We start from the raw sequence: 23860 nt of genomic DNA, 5'->3' as shown, positions 1-23860 counted from the left end.
TCTGGTAGACACTTGCCCTGTCGCTGTAGAGGAATCCGAGAAAGCACACTGAGGCCTGGTTCCACGTCTGAGTTGACCTGCACCGAGGGAGCATCCGGGAACTCTACAAGGAGTGCAGAGTGTAAATATTGTGCTCTGAGGTCACAAACAAAACCAAGCCAGAAAGTGCGGCCACTGACAGCTGACAATTAACCCTGTGGAAAGACTACCAGGAGGAGAGTGAATAGCGGCCCTGTTTCACGAGGGATCCCAGCCTCTGGACGCTCCTGCTGGCCGAACCGGAAGCCCGGAGGAGGCAGGGAAGGGTGCTAATACCTTCATACTCACTAGAGCTAACATTAAGTGCCCCCATCCCCCAGAAAGCCAGGCTGCCTTGGATTTGCCTCTCAGCCCCACTTCGGCAGGTCTGTCTTCCCTGCCCCTGTAGAAAATCGGTGCGAGGCATTGGATTCCTAGCAGCTGATGGGGAGGAAGAGAGCTTCCCTGTGAGCATCCCCTGTGAAATTGCTCTCTGTAGAGGCTGGTCGGAGCTGGGACATCCGGGCTGCCCCAGTGAGCAGCGTTGCTAGAAGGGACCCCGGGTCGGGGGTGGGGGGCCCCAGGGGACACATCCCAGTGCGGGCCCAGAGCCTTGGCCAGGGCTCCTTGCTGTCCCACGCAGACCCACCGTCAAGGCCATCAGCCAGAGTTGGGAGCCTGAGGGGGAACACAGTGTTCCTTCAGAATGGGATCTTTAAGGCACAGAAATGTCTTTTTCTGTAACCCAAGTCCCAAAAAAGTGTCTGAGTCACTTTCTGCGTCAGGTAAATAACCTCATAAGCACTTCAATAAAAATCTGTTGTATCTTGTGACATTTCCACAGCCTGTTCGAACATGGCCTTCTGTTCCCAGGACAGAGAGGATGCCTCTCCTCTCCCTGCTCCCGACACAGGGTCTTGCAGTCTAACCTCAGCCTTTGTGCCTTTCCTGGGCGGGGGGAGGGCAAGATGGTTTGAGGGCTTTGATTTTATAGGACTGTAATTTCTAAGAGGTGGAAGGGACCTTGGGGCCTCTGGTCCCACTCCCATCAGAGGAAACCATCCCCAAGACGCATCTTCTGGGACTCTGCCTGATGCTGACAGGGATGAGAGCCCAGGATGCCCAGCTTATGGGCAGGTGCTGCTTGATATCTGGTCCTTTCAGTGGCATCCAGAATCTGCCTCCTGTCACCTCCGTCTGCAGGCCCCAATTCTGTCTTCCAGAGCAGCAGAGTAAGTCTAATTCCCTTTGCATGTGACCTTGGGTCTCTTTCCAGACTAGACTTTGACTTATCAGCATGCCCACGCTGTGGAGCCCTTCCAGACCCTCCTCGATGTGGCTTCTGTGTGGCACTGTCTCTGGTGAAACCCGGTGCCTGGAGCTGGCCAGCCTCACGTGTGTCCACGCGGCACACTCCTCTCCCTCACTGGCCCCCCACTTGCCACGTGGGAGGGACTGTGACTGCTGTCCTGGGCCCCATGGCTTGCCCGTGCCCTTGCAAGGACGGAGCAGCTGCGGCGTGGGGCAGCTCTGCGCCTCTCCACGTGCCCTCAGGAGAGCCCCGGGGCTGCAGCATGTGCGGGTTTGACGGGAGGCGCCTGTGGGATCTTCCGCGCTCCTTTCCCCTCCCCTTAACAGAGCCCTTGCCCCCTCCCAGGGAAGCGCTGATGCTGCTGCTTTTTTTTTATTTAAAAAAATTTTTTTTAATAAAGTTTTATTTTTTTTAATTTTTTATTAGTCTGTTCAATTAGCCACCATATAGCACATCACTGATGCTTCTTTCGCAGAGAAGGCCCCAGGCTCCCTGAGGCTGCAGTCGGCCTCTCCTGGTGCTGCCTTCTCCTGGCGCCCGGGGCCACCTGAGTGCTGAGCTGCCCTGAACAATGGCTCCCAGCTCTGCCCACCCGCAAGCTGCTTCCGCCCTCAAGCCAGCTGGCCAGAGAGTGACCCGGGGACACTGTCGCTGCTGAGCATCCCCCGAGCCTGCCCCGTCTTACCTGTTTCCACGCCCCTCCTTACACCAACACCTAGGAAATGAGATGCCTTTTCCAAATCCCATTTGTAAATGTTGGAGCCACAATTTTCTGAACTAATCTCGGAGCCATTTCGTGCTTCTGTCAGGTTCCTTCTCAGGAAGGCAACGGGCAGCTCGGGTGGCTAAAGTCAGCTTGAATGGAACCAACCCTGTGGGCTCAATTCCCTTAGAGAGAAGCTGCCCCATGGCCCCCAGTCACCCCGACACAGGTGGCCTGCGTGTGGCCCGGTCACAGGGGCAGGGCAGAGGCTGGGGTTGTAGCCACTTTCCAGGCAGCAGTTGCTAGCCGATGGGGCACAGACAAGCTCTTTGGTCCGTGCTACCTCCCCCGCTCCAACCCGCCCCTTCCTCAGCACGGACGGGTGAGCAAAATGGATTTTGGAGCTGCAGTCAGTGGGAACAGCAGGTGAGAACAAAGCCGTCTGGACTGGCTCCTTCCTCTTCCCAAGGGGCTGGTGGCATTCCGAGCCCACCGTCGCTTCCAAGAGCGCCAGGAAGGGCTGCCGCCAGCGCTACAGGGAGCCTGGTTTTATCCTTCTGCTCTCTGCTGGGAAATTTAAGTCAAGTAATTTGGAGTCCTTTATCCCACAACTGCTTCAGGAAAAGAGCGTGTCAGACACATCACTGACCTCATCTTTCAGGTATCCACATGGTTTAGGCATCGCTCTCTTTCTCTCCCTTTCCAGCTCCATCTGGTACGTTCATGGGGGGTGGTACGAAGCTGGATATGACTGGAGGGGCATTCGTGCTCTGCTGTCCCGTGGCAAAGTCTAGGTGTTTGTGGCCCTCTTAGGCACACCCACGGCCACGGGCACTTTGATCAATTGGCCTCAGATCCCACGAGCTGGGGAAAGGGAGGCCAGATGCACCTACATATGGCTCCTGGTTCAGGGATTTTGCAACAAGTCTTTTTTCTGATCACCTGTAGGAGGGACTTGGGAGTCTTGTGAATGAGGACTCAAAAGTCCACCGCCGTGTCTGTGTTTCTTCCGTCTCACCATTGTTCACTGCCCATTTACCGTGTGTGCCCTTGTCCTTGTGCCCTGCAAAGAGACAAGCAGATTCATGGACTCTCAGACCTGGTTCTGCCTCTGGCCTGGAGGAGGAATCTCCTCTGTTGTGCTCGGGCCTCCTGTCCTGCCTCTGCTGCATTCCCTGCATTCCCTGCAGGAGGAACCCAGTGTCTCCTGAGCCTTTGCGGGGTTGGGGCTCCTGCTGCCAAAGTGTGCCTCTGCCCCCCAGGGTGTCCCCCCTCCTCACACAGATGTCCCCTCAAGCCTCTTCTAAGGGTAGACTTTTAGATCTAAGCAGGCAGCTCTTTTCCCTTCTCCAGAGTCTCCGTGTTCCCGGATAAACATCGCCAGGTCCGTCAGCCACTCCTCCCGGGATGTGCTCCCGGACCTCCTCCATCCGGTATTGGCATCGTTGGATTAGAAAACAAAAATTGTGAAGCTCTGCTGTTTTAATCATAGTGAAATTTCAACTTAACTAGTGTCAGCCCATCATCCCAGCCTATGCAGTGGATTGAGAATCTTGTCTCTGCTATCTGTTTCCCCTGAGTCATTATCTGCACATTTGGGTAACGGAGCTGAGGAACTGAACCCATAGGGGTAGGTGAAGTGTCTGGGGCCCTGGAGCGCGTACTCAGCCTTCAGGGGCACCTGCTCATGGGCCTCGGATGAAGATGCAGGCTGTACGTATGGCAAGGATCAAGGCTGCCTGTCTCAATGCCGGGCACGCAGTAGGTGCTTCATAAATAGCAATGCGGGTGAGTGGTTGTCAGGGCTGTGTGACCGGGAGCCTTCCCCACACTGTGCACATCCCTTTGTTGGCGGGAAGTGCCTTTCACGAGCTCATTTGGTAGGCAGCATCTGCTGCGTTCTATAGCGTGGTCATGAATGAACGATGAACAACAGCCCCAGTGAGACTGTATTAAAAACACAGGTGAAGGAAGAACGACAGCTGGGAAGCATGTTCTGTCGGTGCAGCCTCTGGCCCCAGGGGCAGGAGCTGCGACCGTGGCACCCACTGCAGGGACAGTTTTCTGGGAAGCGAGTCCCTACCCATTTGGCCCCGGAGAGAGAAAAGCTGTTTTCTCAGCACTACTGTCTACTTATGCTGTCAGAGTAAGAAAAAGTGGCTTTGGCTTGTTCTCCCCACTTCCTCAGTTTCACGTGAAATGATTTTACTTGATGGAAGTGAGTGCCTCAGTAAGCTTCTGCCCACGAGGCTTGTGCCGGGGGTAAGAAAGGATGAAAAATGCAGCCTAGGTTGGCTGCATCAGGATGCGAAATTGACCGTGAACAGCGGATTTATTAGCGCCCGCTGTTTGTGCCGGTGAAACATACACACAGTGCCTAGCAAACAACTCTTGCTGGGGATGGCAAGAAGCTCTTGTGGGGGGGTGGAGCCCCCCCTTCCTCTGTGTCTCCCTGCTAGATACCTTTTGGAGGCTCGGCCCCTGGCTCTGACAACGTTAATGAAAGATCGCCCAGCCATCGAGAACGTGCTCTTTAATGGATACTGCCTAAATTAGGCACTCTCCGAGACAGGGGATATAAATGTGCTCATCAATACTTTCTTTGTCCCCCCTTCACAAAAATGGAGGAATTGAGGCTGCTGGAGATGTGTGACCTAGTGATTTAGTGCTGGATGATGCCTGAAAATACAAACGTGCTGCTTCCCCCTCCCCGCTGTTACCTTAGGCACCGTGAGTCACACAGCCCTAAATTCCAGTTTGGTCTGATGACCAATTAGCTGTTAGACCTTGAGAAAGTTACTTTACTCCTCTGAGCCCTAGTTTCCTTTCTCTATGAAATGGGGCTAATAATACCTCCCTGGTGAGGTAGCTGAGAGAATGTAGAATGTGCTCAGCAATGGACCTGGGAACATAAAGCTCTGTAACTGTCTGTCTCCTCTGCTCTGTGAAAAAGCCCAATTTGGGGCGCCTAGGTGGCTCAGTCGTTAAGTGTCTGCCTTCGGCTCAGGTCATGATCCCGGGGTCCTGGAGCAGGGAGTCTGCTTCTCCCTCTCCCACTCCCCCTGCTTGTGTTCTCTCTCTCGCTGTGTCTCTCTCTGTCAAATAAATAAATAAAATCTTTAAAAAAAAAAAGAAAAAGAGAAAGCCCAATTTATGAGCAACTCTGTCAATAGAAAGTTCTTCCCTCAATTTTCTTTGGAGTTCACCTAGAACAGTGGTTCCCAACATGTGGTTCTTGGGCCAGCAGCATCCATGTCACCCTAGAAATGGAAATCTCAGGCTGGCCACAGGTCCCCTGGATCAGAAACTGGGGGCTGGGAGCCCCACATCCTCTTGACGTGGCCTCCAGGTGATTCTGCTGTGGGCTCATGTTAGAAAGCCAGGGCCCCAGGATTTCATGCTTTCATTTCACGGACAGATTAGTACAATCTAGTCCTTCTTTCTCATGAAAGGTTGTGAAAGAGGCAGCTGAGCATTTTTTGAAAAAACACTAAGGCCTCAAACCCATGGCTTGAGGCCCAGGTTTGTAAACCATATGAAGGTAAGAAATTGCTATTTAACCCTAAAGTGGCAACAGTCTGTTCTTCACACCTTCTGTCGCTTACCCCATGTGTTTGAAAACAGATCCAGCAGTTCATAGGTTTCGAAGCTTGGGCAGCTTTGCTCTTGCTGTGTATCCTTCGATAAGGTAGCCCTCTGATGGGAAAAGGCTCCTGCCCTGTAGCTTTATTAAGGTTACAGCTCTAATTTAGCTCCGAAGGAAGGTCTGCAGGCTCAGGACTGTTTGATGAATGGCTGCACATCATCTCCAGGCTGGACTACTGGAGTAAATAAGATTTAAATAAAGCTACCAAGGCACCTTATCATTTCCCCCCATCAGGCCTGAATACTGTTAAAAATAAAGTGCTGTCAGGAGCTAGCTCTTTTAACAAAGGCAACAGTGCATAAAGTTATTCTGAATAATTAATGAAATGACAGTAGCGAGGCTGGGAAGATGGTGCAGAGAGTGCCGGGGGCACCGGGTTGGTGGTGCTTCTCAAATCCCGAGCCAGCACCCTAGGGCCAGAGTCCAGAGCCCGAGCTGGTTCTCTAAGGAGAGGAGCACTCAACCCCTGCTGACCTCAGAGCAAAAGATGTCACCAAAGCAGGACAATGTGTGTATAGAGTGGGGAGCTGGTGTTCAGCATTTCTAACAAATGTAAGGTATGGGCACAGACCCGTCAGTCCAGAGAGATGGCAGCCATGTGCTGGAGCGAGTCCTGGAGGCCCCTACAGGACCAGGGCTTTACCCCTTTTGATGTGAAATCAGAGAACAGGTCATGAGGGAAAGGCTGGGATCATGGCTTTTACTAACTACTAAGGTAGTGAATCAGCCTGTTAACATTAGGTAGAGTCCCTCTGATGTGCACTAGCTGAATGTCAGCCCCAATGGTACTCTGTTAGCAGTGCTCGGGGTCAGTGAGAGGGAATGTATTCTTTGGCCCCCAGATCCATCAGTCACCAAGTGCTATGACTCCCTTTTCTGCAACATCTTCTGGAATCACCTCTTCATTTCATTTCCCCATTGGATATCCTTCTCCAAGCCTACCCCTTCACAAAGGCTGTCCGTGGAGGCTGAAATTCATCAGCCTCATATCTGTCTTCACCAGGATGGCAACGTGGGCTGTTACATATGCACCCGCATCCCCAGGGATATGGGTGGATATGTTGATGGCATTTAATAATTATAATACATCCTTCACATTTGTAGGCTTGGGTTTCAACCAAGGAGAGTTTGGGGAAGTGAGACTTGTTTCCTTTGTAGCCTAATGGCTCTCAGGGATGATGGGAACCTCCTCTTCTTCCTCTTAGAATGATTTTGAGTCACTGAGTGATACTGCTGCTCTGTGGGACCAGAAAGTGAGAGTCCATCCATTCAGCTCTAGGGACCCAAGGGCCAAGCTGAGAGTGAGTGTTCCTTAACCCCAAGGAGAACTATGACCCAGCAGCGTGACAACTGAGAAGTGGATGAATGAGAGGATCAGTGGGCAACAGGGCATCAGAGCCTCCGGCTAGAAAACTTGCCTGGGTGGGTGGAAGGTGGAGACTAGGGCATTGTTAATGGTAAAAGAGAGATGATTATAAAAAATTAAAGGAAAGACTGAAGTCCTTCAGACTTTTCTCCAAATAGGATTTAATCTGACATTCTGGGTTTGGGATGTGGACTCTGGGCCCTTTTGAGGCAGTGTGGCTACAAGCAAGGATATTGGTATCTGTTAATGATTTCTGTCTTAAGAGTGTTGTAAGGATTCATTAAGACTGTGTATTCTTTGTAAACTGTATAGTAGATTCCATATTCTTCATAAACTACTCACATGTGGACAGAGACTATGGTGCTGGCTGACTGGGAGGAAGGGCAGGAAAAAGGCTTCGCTGCCAAGTTTGTTCATATGGTGGTCACCTTCCATTTCCTTCTAAAAATGGTTAGCAGTGGGACGTGGCCTTTGAAAAAGCCCTGTTAGAGCCAAGGTGGCGGCCACAGGCTCAGGAGTGTTGCCCAGACTGACAGCTGAATGAGCCTTTGATGGGGTAATTGATAGCTCATATACAATTCAGCAACTCAATTAACTTCTCTCCCATTAGGAAGGATTGATTTCTTCCCTGGAATAGGGATTTGTGCTGATGCAGCTGCTGAGTGTGTCTGCATAGTTAAGAAAGAGCTCTTAGCCTTGTCCTCCCGCTCAGAGGCCCCAGTGGACGAGAGCGTTAGGGGAGCCCACTGTTCAGTCGTACGCATGGCAAGTCCTCCTGCCCCTAGGGAGATGAAGGATTGAAAACCCATCATCATTTAAAAAGTGAATCATATCTTCTTGCATGTGCATCTTTTGTTTGAATACCTTAGGGCATATATATAACCTAGGACATTGTAGCAGAATACTGTAAGTCTGTGATTCGCTAATATTCCAATGTTACCTTTAAAATTGTTTTCATTTTTTCAATTTTTAAAATTTTTACAACTTTATTGAGAAATAATTTATGCACAGTAAAATATATTCACTTAAGGTATTTTCTAGTTGTATATACCCTTTAAAACCTTCCCATAATCAAGATGCAAAACATTTTCATCATCCCCAAAGATTCCTGGTGTCCCCTTTGTAATTTGTTCCTCCCTGTGCTCCAGCCCCTGGCAACCACTGACAAGCTTTTTGTTACTATAAATCAATTTTCATTTTACATAAATGGAATAATATGGTATATATTATTTTGTCGATGTCTTCTTTCACTCAGCATAGAATTTTTTATTGTGGTGAATTATAGAGAACATAGGATTTGCCATTTTAACCATTTCTAAGTGTACAGTTCAGTGGTATTAAGCACATTCATGTTGCTCTGCGACCATCACCACCGTCCATCTCCAGAACTTTTTTAATCTTGCAAAACTGAAACTCCTGTACCATTAAACAGTAACTCCCCCCAGCCCCTAGCAACTGCTATTCCACTTTCTGTCTCTATGAATTTGACTACTCTAGGGACCTCATATATAGTATTTGTCCTTTTGTGTCTGGCTTATTTCATTTAGAATAAGGTCTTCAAGCTTCATCCCAGGTATAGCTTGTGTCAGGAGTCCCTTCCTTTTCAAGGCTGAATAATATTCCACTGTATGTATGGACCACATTTTGTGTATCCGTTCATCTGTGAGTGGACACTTGGGCTATTTCCACCTTTTGATTATTGTACATAATGCTGCTGTGAATGTGGGTACACAGATATCTCTTCTAGTTCTTTCAATTCCTTTGGGTATATATGTGATAATTCTGTGTTTCATTTTTTGAGGAACCTCCTTGCTGTTTTCCACAGTGGCACTGCGATCATTTTACAATGTTACCTTTTAAACAAGGTTTTCATTAGACTTGCTGTGTGTTCTGATTATCCCATCACTTTCCAGAAAACCAGTGTGATATATCCTTTGACTTTCCATGGCCCTGCATGATGATGGTCTTTTCCTTCACTCTCCTGAGCCTCAGCCTTTCCAATCTTTTCAGAGTGATGTAATTGCTCAGAAAGTCGCTCAGCCATAATAACCTCAAGTAAAATTACACTGCTTGCTTTCTTTTAGCTATAGACATTTCCCTCTGTGTCCTACCTGTTCTCATTAGCTGTAGTTATTATACAACTCACCAGTGTACTATTAACAATATCATGATACAACCACCTACATCCTATTAACTCCCTCTATTACACCGCCTACATTGATCTTCTTAATTGAATCTGTGGTGCTATGTATCCTACTTGTATGCATTAACTATATCTGTCAGATAGTCTGTCCCATTAGCTATATTACCCAGTCTTTTGCAAACATTGCCTAACTTGCTAGCATCCTCTTTATAATATCTTCAATGCTGCCTAGTTGTTGTCTGTTAAAACTGTTCAACTGTTTAGATCGTAATAGGTCTAGGTATCAGAAGCCACCAGGACACATCATTGAATCTGGAGGCCTAGCCATGAACAGACCCAGTATGCAGGGGATTTTGGCCTTAAAGTACTCTCTTAAGGAGGATCTTTTCCTTTGACCAATACCATGCTGCCCACCAGGCTTTATGAGCCACATTAATGGTGTGTGTGTTTGTGTGTGTGTGTGCGTGTATGTGAATGTGTATGTGTGTGCATGCATGGGGTCGGGGTTGCTGGGATATGGGAGTTGACTGGACAGTGTGGATTGGAAATCCTGGTGAGAAGGGAGAGCCTGGAAGGAGAACACAGAGTGGGGAAAGGCCGGGGGAGTGAGGCCTACAGGATGAGGTCGGTGTTCATTTGTCAGGACAGAACCCTTTTTGACGCCATCATTTTTGTTAATGGCTGACAAGCCTGGATGACTGCATCATAGCAGCCCTCAAATGTTGCCAGAATGACAGCCCATCCCAGTTTCTTTTTCTGTGCTCATCTGAACCCTGATGAAGAGGAGGCTGTGCCCCAAGCATCCCCTCCCCGCCCTGGCAACACCTGGACCACATCGGTGCTTGGGTAGCAGCTGCTACAGTCAAGGGCCCTGTGCCTGTAGCCGGCAAACCGCAGAGGTGGATGTTGAGGTCTGGTGTCTCGGACGGGCCAGGCACACAGCAAATGCTTACGAAATACTGGCTGGATGCTGTGCAAGGGGCACATGTGGCGTCTGTCTTTCCCTTGTCATCACGTAGCTTACTCCTGAGGCCAGGAAAAGGTAAGAGGTCCTCGGCAGCCATCTGGTACGCACCGGGGTTACTGTCTGTAGGAACGCTCCTGTTAAAAGGGCCAGTGAGCTGTTGACATAACAGCTTCACACATAGACTATATACATTGACTTCTCAAGTGGTCCCATAGGAATTCTTTGCAGTTCTGAAACACTTTTTATTTTTTTTAATTTTATTTCATTATGTTACGTTAGTCACCATACAATGCATCATTAGTTTTTGATGTAGTGATCCACGATCCATTGTTTTCGTATAACACCCAGTGCTCCATGCAGTACGCGCCCTCCTTTATACCTATCACCGGGCTAACCCGTCCCCCCACCCCCAATCCCCTCTAAAACCCTCAGTTTGTTTCTCGGAGTCCACAGTCTCTCATGGTTCATCTCTCCCTCCGATTTCCCCCCCTTCGTTTTTCCCTTCCTTCTCCTAATGTCCTCCATGCTATTCCTTATGTTCCACTCTGAAACACTTTTTAAAAGCACTACCAAATCTGCGATCTTATTTCATGTGCTTCTGTTTATTTTTGACCTGCCATGGTGTACATGGAGAAACTGAGCCCCTCCTAGGGTCTCATAATAGAGTCAGGATTACAAGTCTCCTAACTGCTGTCTATCCGCCTCTGTGCATGGCAAACAGTGAATGGTAGAGGGAATTTTCAGGGCCTAACTGGGGTCCAAACTGAACATGCATATGCCACACTTCCGGGCGGTGTTGGGGATGTTCCTCCTTACAGTTCTGTGTGCTCTCCAGGAGCTTTCACAGGGATGTCCCTGGACAGCTGCAGAGCCAAGCACAGCTGTCCAATGACCCAGGCCCAGCTTTGTATAAATAAAATATCCCCATTCTCCCACCTCCAGAGCCAGCTTCTGGGTTCTGTGTTTACCAAACACCTGCCAACGCATCATCCTAAACACAGCTGAAGTCTGGGTCCTCTCCCCATGCCTGAAGCCCCCTCCCTAATTTCTGCTTCCTGAGCTCACTGAGGAGCAGATGTCAATAGGTCCCCTGGCATCTGTGTCTGAGGGCCACCAGGCAGGATGGGTCCCTTTTGAAGCTTGAAAAAGTACCTGGCTGTACTGGGCCGATTAGTACCCCGCCCCAAATTCATGTCCATCTGCAACCTCAGAATGTGACTTCATTTGGAAATAGGGTTTTTGCTGATGTCATTAGCTAAATGTCTTGAGAAGAAATCATCCTGGATTTAGAGTAGGCCCTAAATCCATGACTGGTGTCCTTCTAAGAGGAGAGGACACAGAAGTACCCAGGGAAGAAGGCCACATGAAGACAGAGGCAGAGATTGGAGGTATGTTGCCATATGTCAAGGAATGTCTGGGGTCATCCAAAGCTAGAAGAGGCAAGGGAGGAGTCTCCCCAAGAGCCTTCAGAGAGAAGGTGGCCCTGCCAACACCTTGATTTCAGACTTCCAGCATCTAGAAGTATGAGAGAATGCATTTCTGTTGGAAGCCACTGAGGTTTGTGGTAATTTGCTCCCAGCAGCCAAAGGAAGCTAACACACTGGCTGACTAGCAGACAGGAGGTAGGACTGTAGGACTGGGCCTAGAGCCAGGCTCTTGGAAGTCCTCTGCTCCCCTCACTTCTCTTGCCTTCAAGGCCTAGGAGAATTCTTGTGCCAAGCCAGTAAAGGAGCAAGTTGAAAACAGGAGCTCAGAGGAAGACCAGGGCTGGACTTCCCTGTTACCACTCTCATCTTGGTGGAGAATGACTTCTGTGTCCTCGCCCCAGTATTATTACTACCTTTCCTAAGTGTCCATCCGAGGCCAGGCATCGTGCAGGCCTTTACATCATGTTGTACATTCCTTCCTTATATCTTAGTCAACTCGGGCCACCCTAGCAAAGTACCACGGACTGGGTGGCTTCAGCAACAGACCCTTGTTTCTCACAGTTCCAGAGACTGAAGAAGTCCAAGATCAAGATGCCGGCTGACTTGGTTCTTGGGGAGGCCCCTCTTCTTGGCTTTTAGATGGCCACCTTCTCTCACCATGTCTCTATATGACAGAAAGCAAGGAGGCAAGCCCTGCGTGTCCCTTCTTATGGGGGCGCTAGTCCCCATCGCGATGCCTCATGATCTGATCTCAACCTATTTACCTCCCCAGGGCCCCCCCTCCAAATATGCACTGGGGGTTAGGGCTTCAACACACGAATGTGGGGGGACACAATCAGTCCATGGCGTCCTATAAAGACTATTAATAAAGGTGCTCTGTCCCTCTCCTAGTTTTACACCTGGGATTCGTCAGGTAGCTCCGGGTCTCACAGCTGGCAAGCGGCAGAGCCGGGGTTTGAACTGGCATCCAGGTTCACCTCAGAGCCCGCACTTAACCACTATGCCGTAGTCCTTGAACTTCCAGTAATAATAATCGCAGCTGCTTGTTGACGTGGCAGGAAGAGAGCCTGAAGAACCGCAATACCCTCAGTGGCTCCCACCGCCTCCTCCCTGCTTCTAGCGCTGCCCTGCCTGCCCCTTCCTGTGCAGTAGCCACAGTCACATGATCCCTGTTCCAGGGGTGGCCCACGGGACATGTTCACACGTGAGGTGGTCTCTCTGGTCGCTTATCCCTGTCCCTTTCCATCTGACAAACTCTTGCTTACCCCACATGGCCCAGTTTAAATTTGCTCTGTCTACATCATTATCTAGCACATGTTACGTGGCTCACAAATCCCAGTAGTGTGTGTGTGTGTGTGTGTGTGTATCTTTCCCAAGCAGGAGTAGGATCACCTATTTTGACATCTGGCACCTTCCACAGCATCTCTGGATCTCCAGAGCTCCTAATAAATGGTTGAGTAAGTGAAACATGTAGAAGACATGGAAGTCATTCAGTGACAAACACTCAGCAGAGAGGGCTATTAATTGAGGAGGAGGAGGAGGAGAAAGAAAAGAACATCAGATATTCTAAGACAAGTACTTATAGAAGGAACCACTAAAAGCTTTGAGTTTTGAAAGCAAATGTTTAATTTAGGCTTTCCCTTCTGTGTGCTTACAGATGGCACTCAATTCCATATAACGGCCAATCTATATTTTGAGATTTACTGTGGGTCTTACGGACTTCTCTTCTTTTTTGATTATTAACTACTTTAGTTTTCTAAGTACATATTCTTTAAAAGCTTGTCCTATTTCTAAACCTGATTTCCGTTTGAGAGAGCACACCCCTCATTTTATGCTGGCCCCAGTGGGAATGCAGAGTTCAAGTTGTTGGTGTTTCAGGTAGAGCACACTTTCCAGGAGGTATGTGTCTTGATGTGTCAACTGAGGCCCATGTTGTTTCTTGAGTTGCCTTCCCCAAAGGGGGACAGTTTGCACCTCTGGAAGGTCCTGCCCCAGGAGTATCTAACCACTCTTCCATCTCTGTCCTCCCCCTGCAGGCTGGCCATATGTGACCCTCTCTGTCCTGGGATTCCTCTACTGCTACTCCCACGTGGGCATCGCCTGGGCCCAGACATACTCAGTGGACTAATGCCGCCCGGCCGGCACCAGCCCTTCCTGCTGGCCTCCAAGGCAAATGGTGCTTCACCCTGACCTCGCACACCAAGATGACCTCCAAGGAACCAGTGCTTCATCTGCCCATCTTTTGTTGAAGTTACCTCACTCCAAGACTGGAAGCTTGAGCTCTCATAGAAAATTGACAACCAGTGAGGCTTCTAACTTTGGGGACCCAGAGCTCATCTCCCCCAGCCCCATCATTTTCCTGTTGAGTAAGCAGGGGTCCATAGCAGTATTATCTTGCCCAGCTGCACATGGTGACATTGTGGTCTAGAACCCAGTCCCAGGGGCCCTTCGGGTTCTTTCTACTTTACCAAGAATTAAATGCAATAGACATTTCTCAACTGGAGCACAGAAGCCCTGATTAGTGATAAGGCCTGTCCTCCACTGGCCATATTTCTGAAATATTTTGCTAACATTTAAGTGACCTCTTCCCCATGTCCTGCAGTGTGGTCTCTAGAACCAGCACTGAGGTCTGAGCTTCCCACTTCAGCTCCCTAGCAGGGAGGAGACAAAGCCACAGTCAAGTTTCTCATTGCCCAGTCAAAGAAGACACAGCCTGTCAAAGAAGACACAACCTGTCCTATAGTGTTCCAAGGGGCCAGTACCTAAGGAGATCTGTTATTGGAACACCGTCACTGTGATCGACATGTGGATGCTTGTTCCCTAGATTTGCAGAGAAGTATAAACATGGCAGTTCTTCTACCAGACAGTTAATCTTCATTTCTCAGTAAAGAAGCAGAATTAAGGAACCATGAGCTAGCGCGTCCACAGACAGGTGCTATCAGGCAAGTGACAAAGGGTAGGGATGGTTTCCTGGGGTCTTTTCTCCTCTCCACACAAGGAAGCCCCCAGCTTCCTGCTCACTGGTGTACACTCAGTGGTTTACATTGTTTTGTTTTGTTTCAAATAAAATGGAGCCTTTTCTGTCACACTGATATTTCACATTTTTGTAGAATCATTTTGAATGTTTTTTGAAGAAAATGCTTAAAATTTAAACACCTATAACTCTTATTCACTCCTCTGGAAAGTGGGTGACAGGCCACTAAATAGCCCCAAGTGGTAGATAATGCTGAGTATATCTGTTTGGCTTTGGATTTTTTTTTTCTTCTTTTTTTTGAGAGGGCAAGTGGTATGTGAAGAAGCCTGGAAGTTTGATCCATACCGTACCTCATTATGGGAAACTTAGTACATCTCAAACACATGGATAAAATTGCTATTGAATGAAAGGTTCCCTTGGACCTGGTCTGGCCACACATCTCTCATCTGCTATCTGGTGTGGTCCTTGTGTCCTGGCCGTGGCTTTTAACTCAATGGGATTCATACTCCTGGAATGCAGGACTGGCCATCTTGCTGACATCCTTTCTTCCTACCCATTCTGCCCGGAAGAGCAGATGTGGGTGGAGCAGGCGGTGGGGAGCGGGCCTACCCCAGGTTGACTGCTGCAGGGAACAGACCCAGAGGGGCAGGCAGGCTGACAGCAGTGACCTCAGGAGCTGGCTGAGTAAGGGCCCGGGAGGCCCGGGCAGGTGATTCCAAGGTGCTGGGGAGTTTCAAGGAGGGAATGGCCCTGGGAAGAGTGAGCACTCCAGTAACTGTAGTACAGGATCATGGACTAACACTAGCTCAGGAACTGTGGCCAGCCACAGGGAGTCTGGCTGAAGTTCACATGGAAGGAAGGGGCTGGTTAAGGACACACAGGGGCGTGAAGATGATTGTAGGCAAGCGTCTGATGTATGTACATACGTAAGCAATACAAAGAATTTTGCACTCTTCAGAGACACCGTTTATGTAAAAACAAATAGGTTTATTCATTCATTCAACTTATATTGGAAGAATTGGTGAATATATTTGGAAGTAATAACCCTGAATTTCTTTTAAGCTATTACATGATTTAGAGTGGTTCTCGGGAATTAGTACGTGATAATTTGAGGCCTGATTAAGCAACATGTGGATTATCTAGGACCATTGTTTTCTTTCCTTAACCTCTTGCTATTCTCCAACTGTAATATGAAAATGATAATAGATGTCTCTTCACGCATGTGAAGTAAAAGCTTGGATTTGCTTTAAATGAAAGATTCTTGAAGTACCTGGGAAGACAGAGCAGTTCCAGCTGAGGAGCATCTGACATGTCACTTTGCACAAGCCATCAGCCCTGGGCAGCTTCAGGCATGGGGTTGGAAAACAACTAGACAAGGTCCTAAGGTCACTTCTAGCCCCAGGATCCTCTGACCTCAACCGAGCTCTGTGGGCAGGCCAGAGAGCTACAAGCACGATCTGAAGGACAGCCAACCCTTCTTGGTCATTTTGACGAATTCTTGGGACCGTGCAAGAAGACTTCAAAGTATTTTATTATTCCTTCAGATTAATTTGTTTGAAGTGACAGCAGAAAGCCTTTTGTTCTATTAAAGACTGCAGGCCTAGAAAGAAAATATATCCGTCACATATCTAATTGTATAATGATCTATACATCTATACAAGATGGTAATTTAGTGGGATGGGGGTTTGCCTTAAAGAAATTGTGACTGCTCACTTGCTTATTTAAAATAGTAATTATTGACTACATATAGAAATTAACCATAATATAATGAGTTTGTTTTCTAACAAACGTACCAGAACATATCCACACAATAGGACCAACTATTGAGAAGCCAGATTATCTTGGCAGTGCTGGCCTTCCTCAGTGGGCATTGAGAAACCTGAGGCCCTTCTTCAGGGAAATTGTTTTATTTTAAAACAAACCAGCAAAATCCCAGTAACTGACACCCCTTTGACACCCAGAATGTAGTGTTCATTACTTAGCTCTGTATTACTAGTCCTTTTGACTAATTATAAAAATCATATTCACGAAGAGAGATTTTTTTTCACTATTGAGGATATATAAAGAACAATATTCAATGCTTCATTAGGTGAGACTTTTGAATGAATATCAATCACTTGGAATTTTAAATACTATCACCTTTCATTTATTTTTATTATGCTTTTCTGTGGTGTAATGAAATAATAGGTTGGAGAGGACACCATTAAAAATGCTGTATTCATACTATGGCCCCATGAGATCAAGCAGAGGCCCGAATATGGCTTGCAGATCACAGATTCCTCATCCTGAATTAAGTTCTGTCTACAAAAGAAAAGTGCCCTTCTTGAAATGCGGTCCACTGGCATGAAGTAAGAAAGGTTGACAGTCCCGTGGAGAATCTCACCACAAGCAGGAAACAATTATTAAAGCAAGTATTAAAACTTGCTTTTTAATAGTTCTGGAGCTATTAAAGGGGCGCCTGGGTGGCTCAGTCGTTTAGTGTCTGCCTTCAGCTCAGGTCATGGTCCCAGGGTCCTGGGATCGAGCCCCGCATTGGGCTCCCTGCTCCGCGGGAGGCCTGCTTCTCCCCCTCCCACTCCCCCTCTGCTTGTGTTCCCTCTCTCGCTGTGTCTCTCTGTGTCAAATAAATGCATAAAACCACAGCCAAACCGAGAGTGCTGGTATATAGGACTAGTTCATTTAGGGGCAAGCAGTCCTCTACCTTATTAGCTTCTGAGACCATCCGTGAATTAAAGCACAGATCAGAACTCATATGGTTGATGTGGAATCACTCCAAAAAGATTGTTATGTTTTTTACACTCTATTTTAAAAGGCAGGGAAGCATTAATATATCTTAAACAGATTTCAACCCAAACTGTTTAAAATGTAAAAGTTCACTTCTAATTGGGAGGTCACGTTCAGATACGTGTTAAATCAACGTGTTGAATCAATGCCAGCTTTGAAGGCATCTCGGGACGTCTGAAGAGCAGACACAGCCCTATTTCTGGATCACAGGGCAAACCACCTTCACAACCGTTCTCTCGCTGTGCTGTACTCACACACACAACCTTGGGGTCTCTAGAATCCTAAGGTCCCCAAAACTGTACTCTCCAAATTAGGGCCTCCCAAGCTCTTGAGAAGGAATAGAAAGTACCATTCCTTGTTCTGTCATCTTAGGTCAGAGCACCCGATTCAATGCCTTAAAATTATGTAAGAAAAGGCAAAAGCAAGTATCATGTATAAAATAGTTTATTACCATAATAAATAAAATTAAACTTTTTTTTTTTCTACAAATATCATTTGTGCTTGTTTAAAAATGTTGAGAAGGGTATATCATCAATGGAGGGGCCCGCATATTCCTTATTGTTCCCAAGCTGCACACACACCCTGGAGTTTCTGGAAGCATCCTTAGCTGACCATAAACATAGTATCAGCTCATCTGCACTTCTGTCTATTCATGCTCATTTGGACAAAGTGGCAGATGCGAAGGAAAAAGAAAAACCCAGTGAAGGATTTGGCGGGACTCGATGGAAAGAGTGTCAATATAAGGAGAAGCCCCAGATTGACGAACTGCTCAGGAGTAGAAGTGTCCTTACGGCACTGGCGAAACGTCCGATGCGGGCTGTCTCCAACTGATGCACAAATACAACGTCTGAATATTAAGAGAATACATTCATTGGGGCGGGGGGAGGGTGCATCTTCATGAAGATCTTTCTCATTGTTCATATCCTGGTACAAGATCCGTGAACTTCTCATTGAACAACCGGTAGCTCCGTTGACCGACTCCGAAGTCACAGATAAAGAGACAATGGCTCTAGGAAAAGTTTAATGGCGGGGCGGGGAGGGCACCCACCGGGTCTGGCACCCGCGGGGCACTCGAGTCCAGTTCTGGAGGTTCCAGAACAAGTCTCATTTGCTCGCGTGTGAAAGAAGTTTCATTTGAAACTACTTTAAGCTGCAAATTCACATTGATTCTTTTGAACTGTGTGTGGTGGTGGGGGGGGGGAGTGGGAATCAAACCTTCTCAACATGAATACCTTGTGTGAGAAATGGTGCTTTCTGATGGCTGTGGTTGGTGTTGAGGGGACAGTGAAATCCCCCCCAGCTGGAGGGCACAAGAGCTGGTGAAAGTATTGGTATTGAAGCGAGCGAGAAGGCAGTACAATTTCGTGACAGAGGAGAGGCTACCCTGGGGTCTGAGTGTGCCCTCGGTGGGCTCCTCTTTAAGCAACACGACGTGAGGAGGGAGGAGGGGGAGTGTTGGCAGCTCCATCCCAGCTGGAGTTCCATTCAAGGTCTTAAGGCTAAACATCTTTATTGCAAAACATTGTACAATCTAGTCATCAAATGCACATCAGCAACTTGTATCTCCACCAGGGCTCCAAAAATTTTCCCGAGAGTGCACGTGCCGTATGGTGGTCAATGCAACGAGGAGACAGGAGGCTCTCCCTACACCTGGGACCCCTAAGGCATTCTTTTAGTCCCCACAAAGGCTTGGACAAAATTTCTAACGGTTGGCTCCTTACCTTCACCTTCCACCAAAGGATTCAGGAGGGGAAGCTTGCGGGATGGGGTGCCGTGGCGCAGTGCATTTTTTACTCTGAGCCATGCTGGCTCCGCTTCTGAAAGAAGGTTCCAGAAAAGGGCCTGATGTTTGGCCAGGCCAGCAACAGCACACAGGATCTAGAAAGCTGAGGGTAAAACAGGCCCGGGAATTGGATAACAAGGAGCGGGAACTGCTTCGAACCACTTGGGCCCATATGCTGTTGTAGCATCAGAGATGTCCTAAGCCACTGGTTCCTGCTACTGGCTACAATTCTGCACACTGATGTAGTCTGAGGTTGAGAGTATAAAAAATGGTCTTAGAAACAAGCCAGGTCTGAGCATGAGAGAATGGGGTGGATGAAGGTGCAGATATCAAAGTTGTGCACGAAACCAGGGCTTCTCAACCAGAGGCCTGCCTCCCTTTCCTTCTGGGGGAACCTTGTCATACTTGGTGGAGGCGTCCTTGCAGGTATATGGGCCAGCAGCACTCAATGCTGGAGTCCGCATCCTCCACCGAGAACGAGCGCACCATCTCGTTGGCCGTCTTCTTTCACAGACTCAACCCTCACCCCCACACCTCCATCAGTGGGGATGAGGAGAGCGTGGTCAACAAGCAGCCCAGTGCTGGGGCAGGACCTTCAGCTCCAAAGCAGGGACACTCTCTGGGAAGCGGAGCCTCCCTACGGATAACATTCAAGGTAAGGAATTTAAGTACCAGATCAGGGAACCAGCAAGTACTGGGCGACGGTGTAATACATTATGTCCCCTTCCCTCGGAAAGGAACAAAGAACTCAGGTAAATCTCTCTCAGCACAACTTCTAAAGTCTAAATGTTTGGTCCAACACCTGGTGACTCTGTGTTTCCCTAACCTCTCTTCAGCCACCGGACAGTGGAAGGTTCAGTCAGTATCTGAAGCTCGTGCCCTGCTCGGGAAGCCAGAGCAGCGTCCAGGCGAAAGTAGGTAGTTAGCACAAAGCAGCCCACGGCCAAGTGCATGTCATAAAGGTGAAAAGAGAGAAGGTTTGGCTCATTTAAAAAAAAAATTTTTTTTCAGAGGAAACAAAGCGAAAGTCCCTATAATCCTTAAGTGGGAAGGGCTGAAAGCATGCACAGCTGCACTGTGGTGATCTGTCACCACAGGCTCACGTGGGGGCCCTGCGACCCCGAGAGGAGCACATTTCCCCCCGCAGGATCCAGGCTTCCAGTCATGAGCCCCATCCAAATCCTAGGAGTCGGTCCACGAGTACATTCATGAAGCTTTATTTTTCCCCCAAAACAAGTGTGGACTTTCAAGCCTGGCACATCGGTGTCTTTGCCCCTTAGGCCCCAATGGGGAGTCATTTCTTAGTAAACACCTGCGCCCTCTGGCAGAGCCAGTGGGGAAGGGAAGGGCCTCTCTAGGTTGGCCTGCAGGGCGCTGGACAGGAGCCCGTCATCAAGCCCGCAGAGAAACCGGCAGGTGCTTCTGAAGCTAAATGATGGAGTTATTAGGGCCCTTGCCCTGACCCCTGACTTGAAAGTAGTAGGGACTAAACTTCAGAAGCGGGCTAATGAGCACATTGAAGGAATGCCAAACTAGAACATTCTGGGGCAGATGGGATTCCAGATCTTTTATAGCCTCTGGACTAGTGGGCAGCTTCTCAAGGAGACCGAAAGTCTCAATGCTTTATCCAGAGTCACAGTCAGGACTCGGCCTTGAGAAATTATAGACTTCCCCCTCTGTATGCTGCCATCTGAGGCTAAATCGAATAACGCTGCAGCCTTGGGAAGCCAAGAGCCACCCCGGTAAGCCTCCCATGAGAAGCTGCGTAAGTGCACAGGACCCCTGGGGAAGGAACCTTCTCTCGACCTCCTGGACCTCTGTTCCCCAGGGCCGTCTGTGCTGGGAGCCAGGGGAGGACAGCCCCATTCTGCACAGACAACTGAAGGCCAAGTCCTGGGACCTGTCATGGCCACTGAGCAGGACCAGAGGGGCAGGTGGGTAGGTGGGCCCCGACAGGAGACCTTCAGAACCGCAGAGTATCTTTGGTAGGGCAGGTCCCACCCTGGCAGGTCCCCTTCAGTACTGAGGGGATTAACACTGGCTCAGGATCTGTGAGGCAAAGCTATGCCAGGTGCTAGGGTGAGGTGATGCAGAAAGCCAGCGCCCTGGATGGGTCCCTGCTGTCACCCAGAGTCCAGATCCCCTGCACTCCTAATTCTCTCTCCAAGCTAGTTCTTAGAGCTGAACTTCCAATCTTGCTTGTCAAGTTTTAGGGTCCTGACCCTCTCTGCAAGGTGTACTCCTGAGCTAGTTCCACTGGGCCTGGGAGAGACCTCTTTCCTTTCTCAGATGCCCTTGGAAGCCCAAACACATGAATAATTTGGCCCCACGTGCTTAGGAGGCAGTGGAGTGTCCCCAAGCATCATGGCATAGGGACCTGGATGGCCCGCAGGTGGCTCTGTGACCGTCGCTCTGAGCTCAGACCTTCCCTGAGCTGCCTCTCTCCGTCACCCTACAGAGCCAGCTGGACAACCTGCCGCCTCATTCTCTTTCTGCTGCTCCTGAAGCAAGTACAACCGTGGCCCTGCAGTCTTCGTCGTTTCTCCTGAAGTCCTACTGAGTAGCAGGAGAAAAAAAAGTTAGTTTTAAAATAAGGCCGAGCACGGATCCCAAGGGTCCTCTAGTGATCCCAATGCAGTGGACAAAATACAAATTCCTGAAGGGCCATCAATCCCAGTGAGAATCATAATATAAACATAGGACTTGCTACAATCATTTTTCTGAGGTTGTATGTGTGTGTCTGCTTTGCTAATAAAGCAGCTCTGGGCTCATCGCCCTTCCTGCCGATGCCGCACACCCTGCGGAAGGCCACGGGACACTGCGGGGGCGGGGGGGGCAGAGCTGAGAAGGAAAAGAAGCAAAGGGTCCCAGATGATGAGGACAGTGGCACAGAGCAGGGCCAGAGGTACACCTGAGGCCTCTGGAACCCTCCCCGTGGTCTCTCCCATGACAGTAGGCTGCCGATCACAGCCCAGAGAGTCTCTGCTTCCTGAAGGCCCCTCTCCAGCTCTTCTACTTGGGAAAGGAGACCCGAGGATTCCTGGCTCTTGGTGTCAATGGGAGGCACCCAGAGCACCTCACTGCTTTCTGGCCTTAACCATTAGAGACCGAAAGTTGCAAGGCTCTGCCCTCCCTGTCCCTCACGCTCCCCTTGTCCCGGGCTTGTTACAAATGACTACTGTAGGAAAAGATAAGGTGACGACAGACATGGGCTGTACAAGGACAGGGAATGCTGGGAAATCCCCGTGCCCGCCGCAGTCTTCGGGGTTCTTGGCGCAGGAGCCCAGCCTGGTGTCTACATGGGAGGTTCTCTGGGGCGCTCCCACCAACCCCCAAATAGCTGCTCCTCTTTTCTAGTGGTTGTCATCTTTTACAAAGATCGTGGCAGTTAAAACATTAAAAATAAAGGAAAATACCCTTTAGACAGCATGCCCCCTCTTCCAAAATTGTGCCGACAGTTCGAGAGCCGCTGCGGTCTTGCAGGGTGGTAGCACGCGCCTCTTCCCACGTCTGCTCCCAGACTGAGCGAGAGCAAGCGAGCGAGAGAGCGAGAGAGCGTGCGCGTGCCTAAGCGACTGGTCCCGCTCAGATTTCCCGTCAGGCAAAGCCCACTTTGGAAGTTGTTGGTCATGTAGGTGTGTGTGTGGGGGTGGGGGTGGGGGTTGTCGAGGGCAGGGAGGTGGGGTTTTTATCTTTGACTTTTTTTCTTTTCTTTTTTTTTTAAACAGACCATTCAGCTTGCTCCAAAAATGTCTCTCTCTGATTCTGGGGACTGGGGCCTCGATATCTCAAACAGCTCCTGAGGAGACTGAGAGGATCTTCTGGAAGTTAATATCCTGAGTATCTCAGAGAGCTGTTTCTCAATATTCGTCATTTTGGTGTTCAAGGCCTTGATGTCCTCCTTCAGCTCGTGCTTCACCTCCAGGACGGTGGCCTGCAGCGTCTGCTCGGGGATGGGGTAGAAAGAGTGCTTGACCTCCGCCAAGATGGGGCTCCGCTCCTGGGGGCTCCTGGCCTCGCCCACGTTGTCCAGACGCAGGTCGCTCTTGGTGATGCCGCTGTCACACGAGTCCGTCTTCTTGAGGGTGGCCTCTCCGGACGCCTTGGTCCTGTCGGGCAGCGTCTCCATGGACTCGGCCTTGGCCACCTGGCTCCAGTCCTCGGCCCTGCCGCAGGCATCCCTGAAGCGGGCCCAGCCCTTGCGCCGGGCGCAGTCGCCGCCCGCCCTGGCGCCCAGGCACTCGGCCCCGGGCGCGTGGAGCCGGCCGTGGTCCGCCACCGCCGCGGAGGCCGCCTGGAAGGCCACGGGCGTGGCGGGGCTCTCGCGCACGGTCACCACGCTGGCCTTCGCCAGGCTGTGGTTGGCCGAGGCGTGCTCGGGGAGGGCGCTGCCCTTCTCCACGTCCAGGTCGTCGGGGTCGCGGCCGCCCCGCTCCGCGGCCAGCCGGGCCTCCTTCTGCTGCCGGAACCTCTGGAAGAGTCGTCGGACAGGGTGGTCCGGGGGCAAGATCAGGGGGGCCTCATTCTTGCGTTTCAGGCGCTCTTCCTCCTCCCGTTTCACGTCGCTGATCTTCCGGAACACGATCTGCAGCGAGACAGAAAGACCGCAAAGCTCAGCCCCTGGGCAGTCAGCGTCTGGGGCCCCCAAGGGCTGCGTGCACTCACCCCGCAACCGCACCCCTACTGGGCCTCCCGGGGCTTTGCTCAGGGCCTGCCCGCCCCTGCCTTCCCCGACCC

At 49.7% G+C, this 23860-nt stretch overlaps 1 protein-coding gene across 4 annotated transcripts in view; it reads left to right on the top strand.

The window, feature by feature from the left end:
• HHAT (hedgehog acyltransferase) overlaps nt 1-14668 on the top strand; it is a 275981-nt gene extending 261313 nt beyond the window's left edge. For all 4 annotated transcript variants that reach the window (XM_081824856.1, XM_081824859.1, XM_081824858.1 and 1 more), the window contains one exon: nt 13619-14668. In XM_081824856.1, coding sequence (XP_081680982.1) covers nt 13619-13710 — 92 coding nt within the window. In that variant the 3' untranslated portion in view covers nt 13711-14668. The remainder of the gene's footprint in view (nt 1-13618) is intronic.
• The last annotated feature ends 9192 nt before the right edge of the window (nt 14669-23860 follow it).

This window comes from Leptonychotes weddellii, chromosome 6 (assembly GCF_054177405.1).
Source record: "Leptonychotes weddellii isolate Sample4059 chromosome 6, ASM5417740v2, whole genome shotgun sequence".
Classification (NCBI taxonomy): Eukaryota; Metazoa; Chordata; class Mammalia; order Carnivora; family Phocidae; genus Leptonychotes; species Leptonychotes weddellii.
Note: the sequence above shows the minus strand (reverse complement) of the source record. Positions and strands in the feature narration are given on the sequence as shown.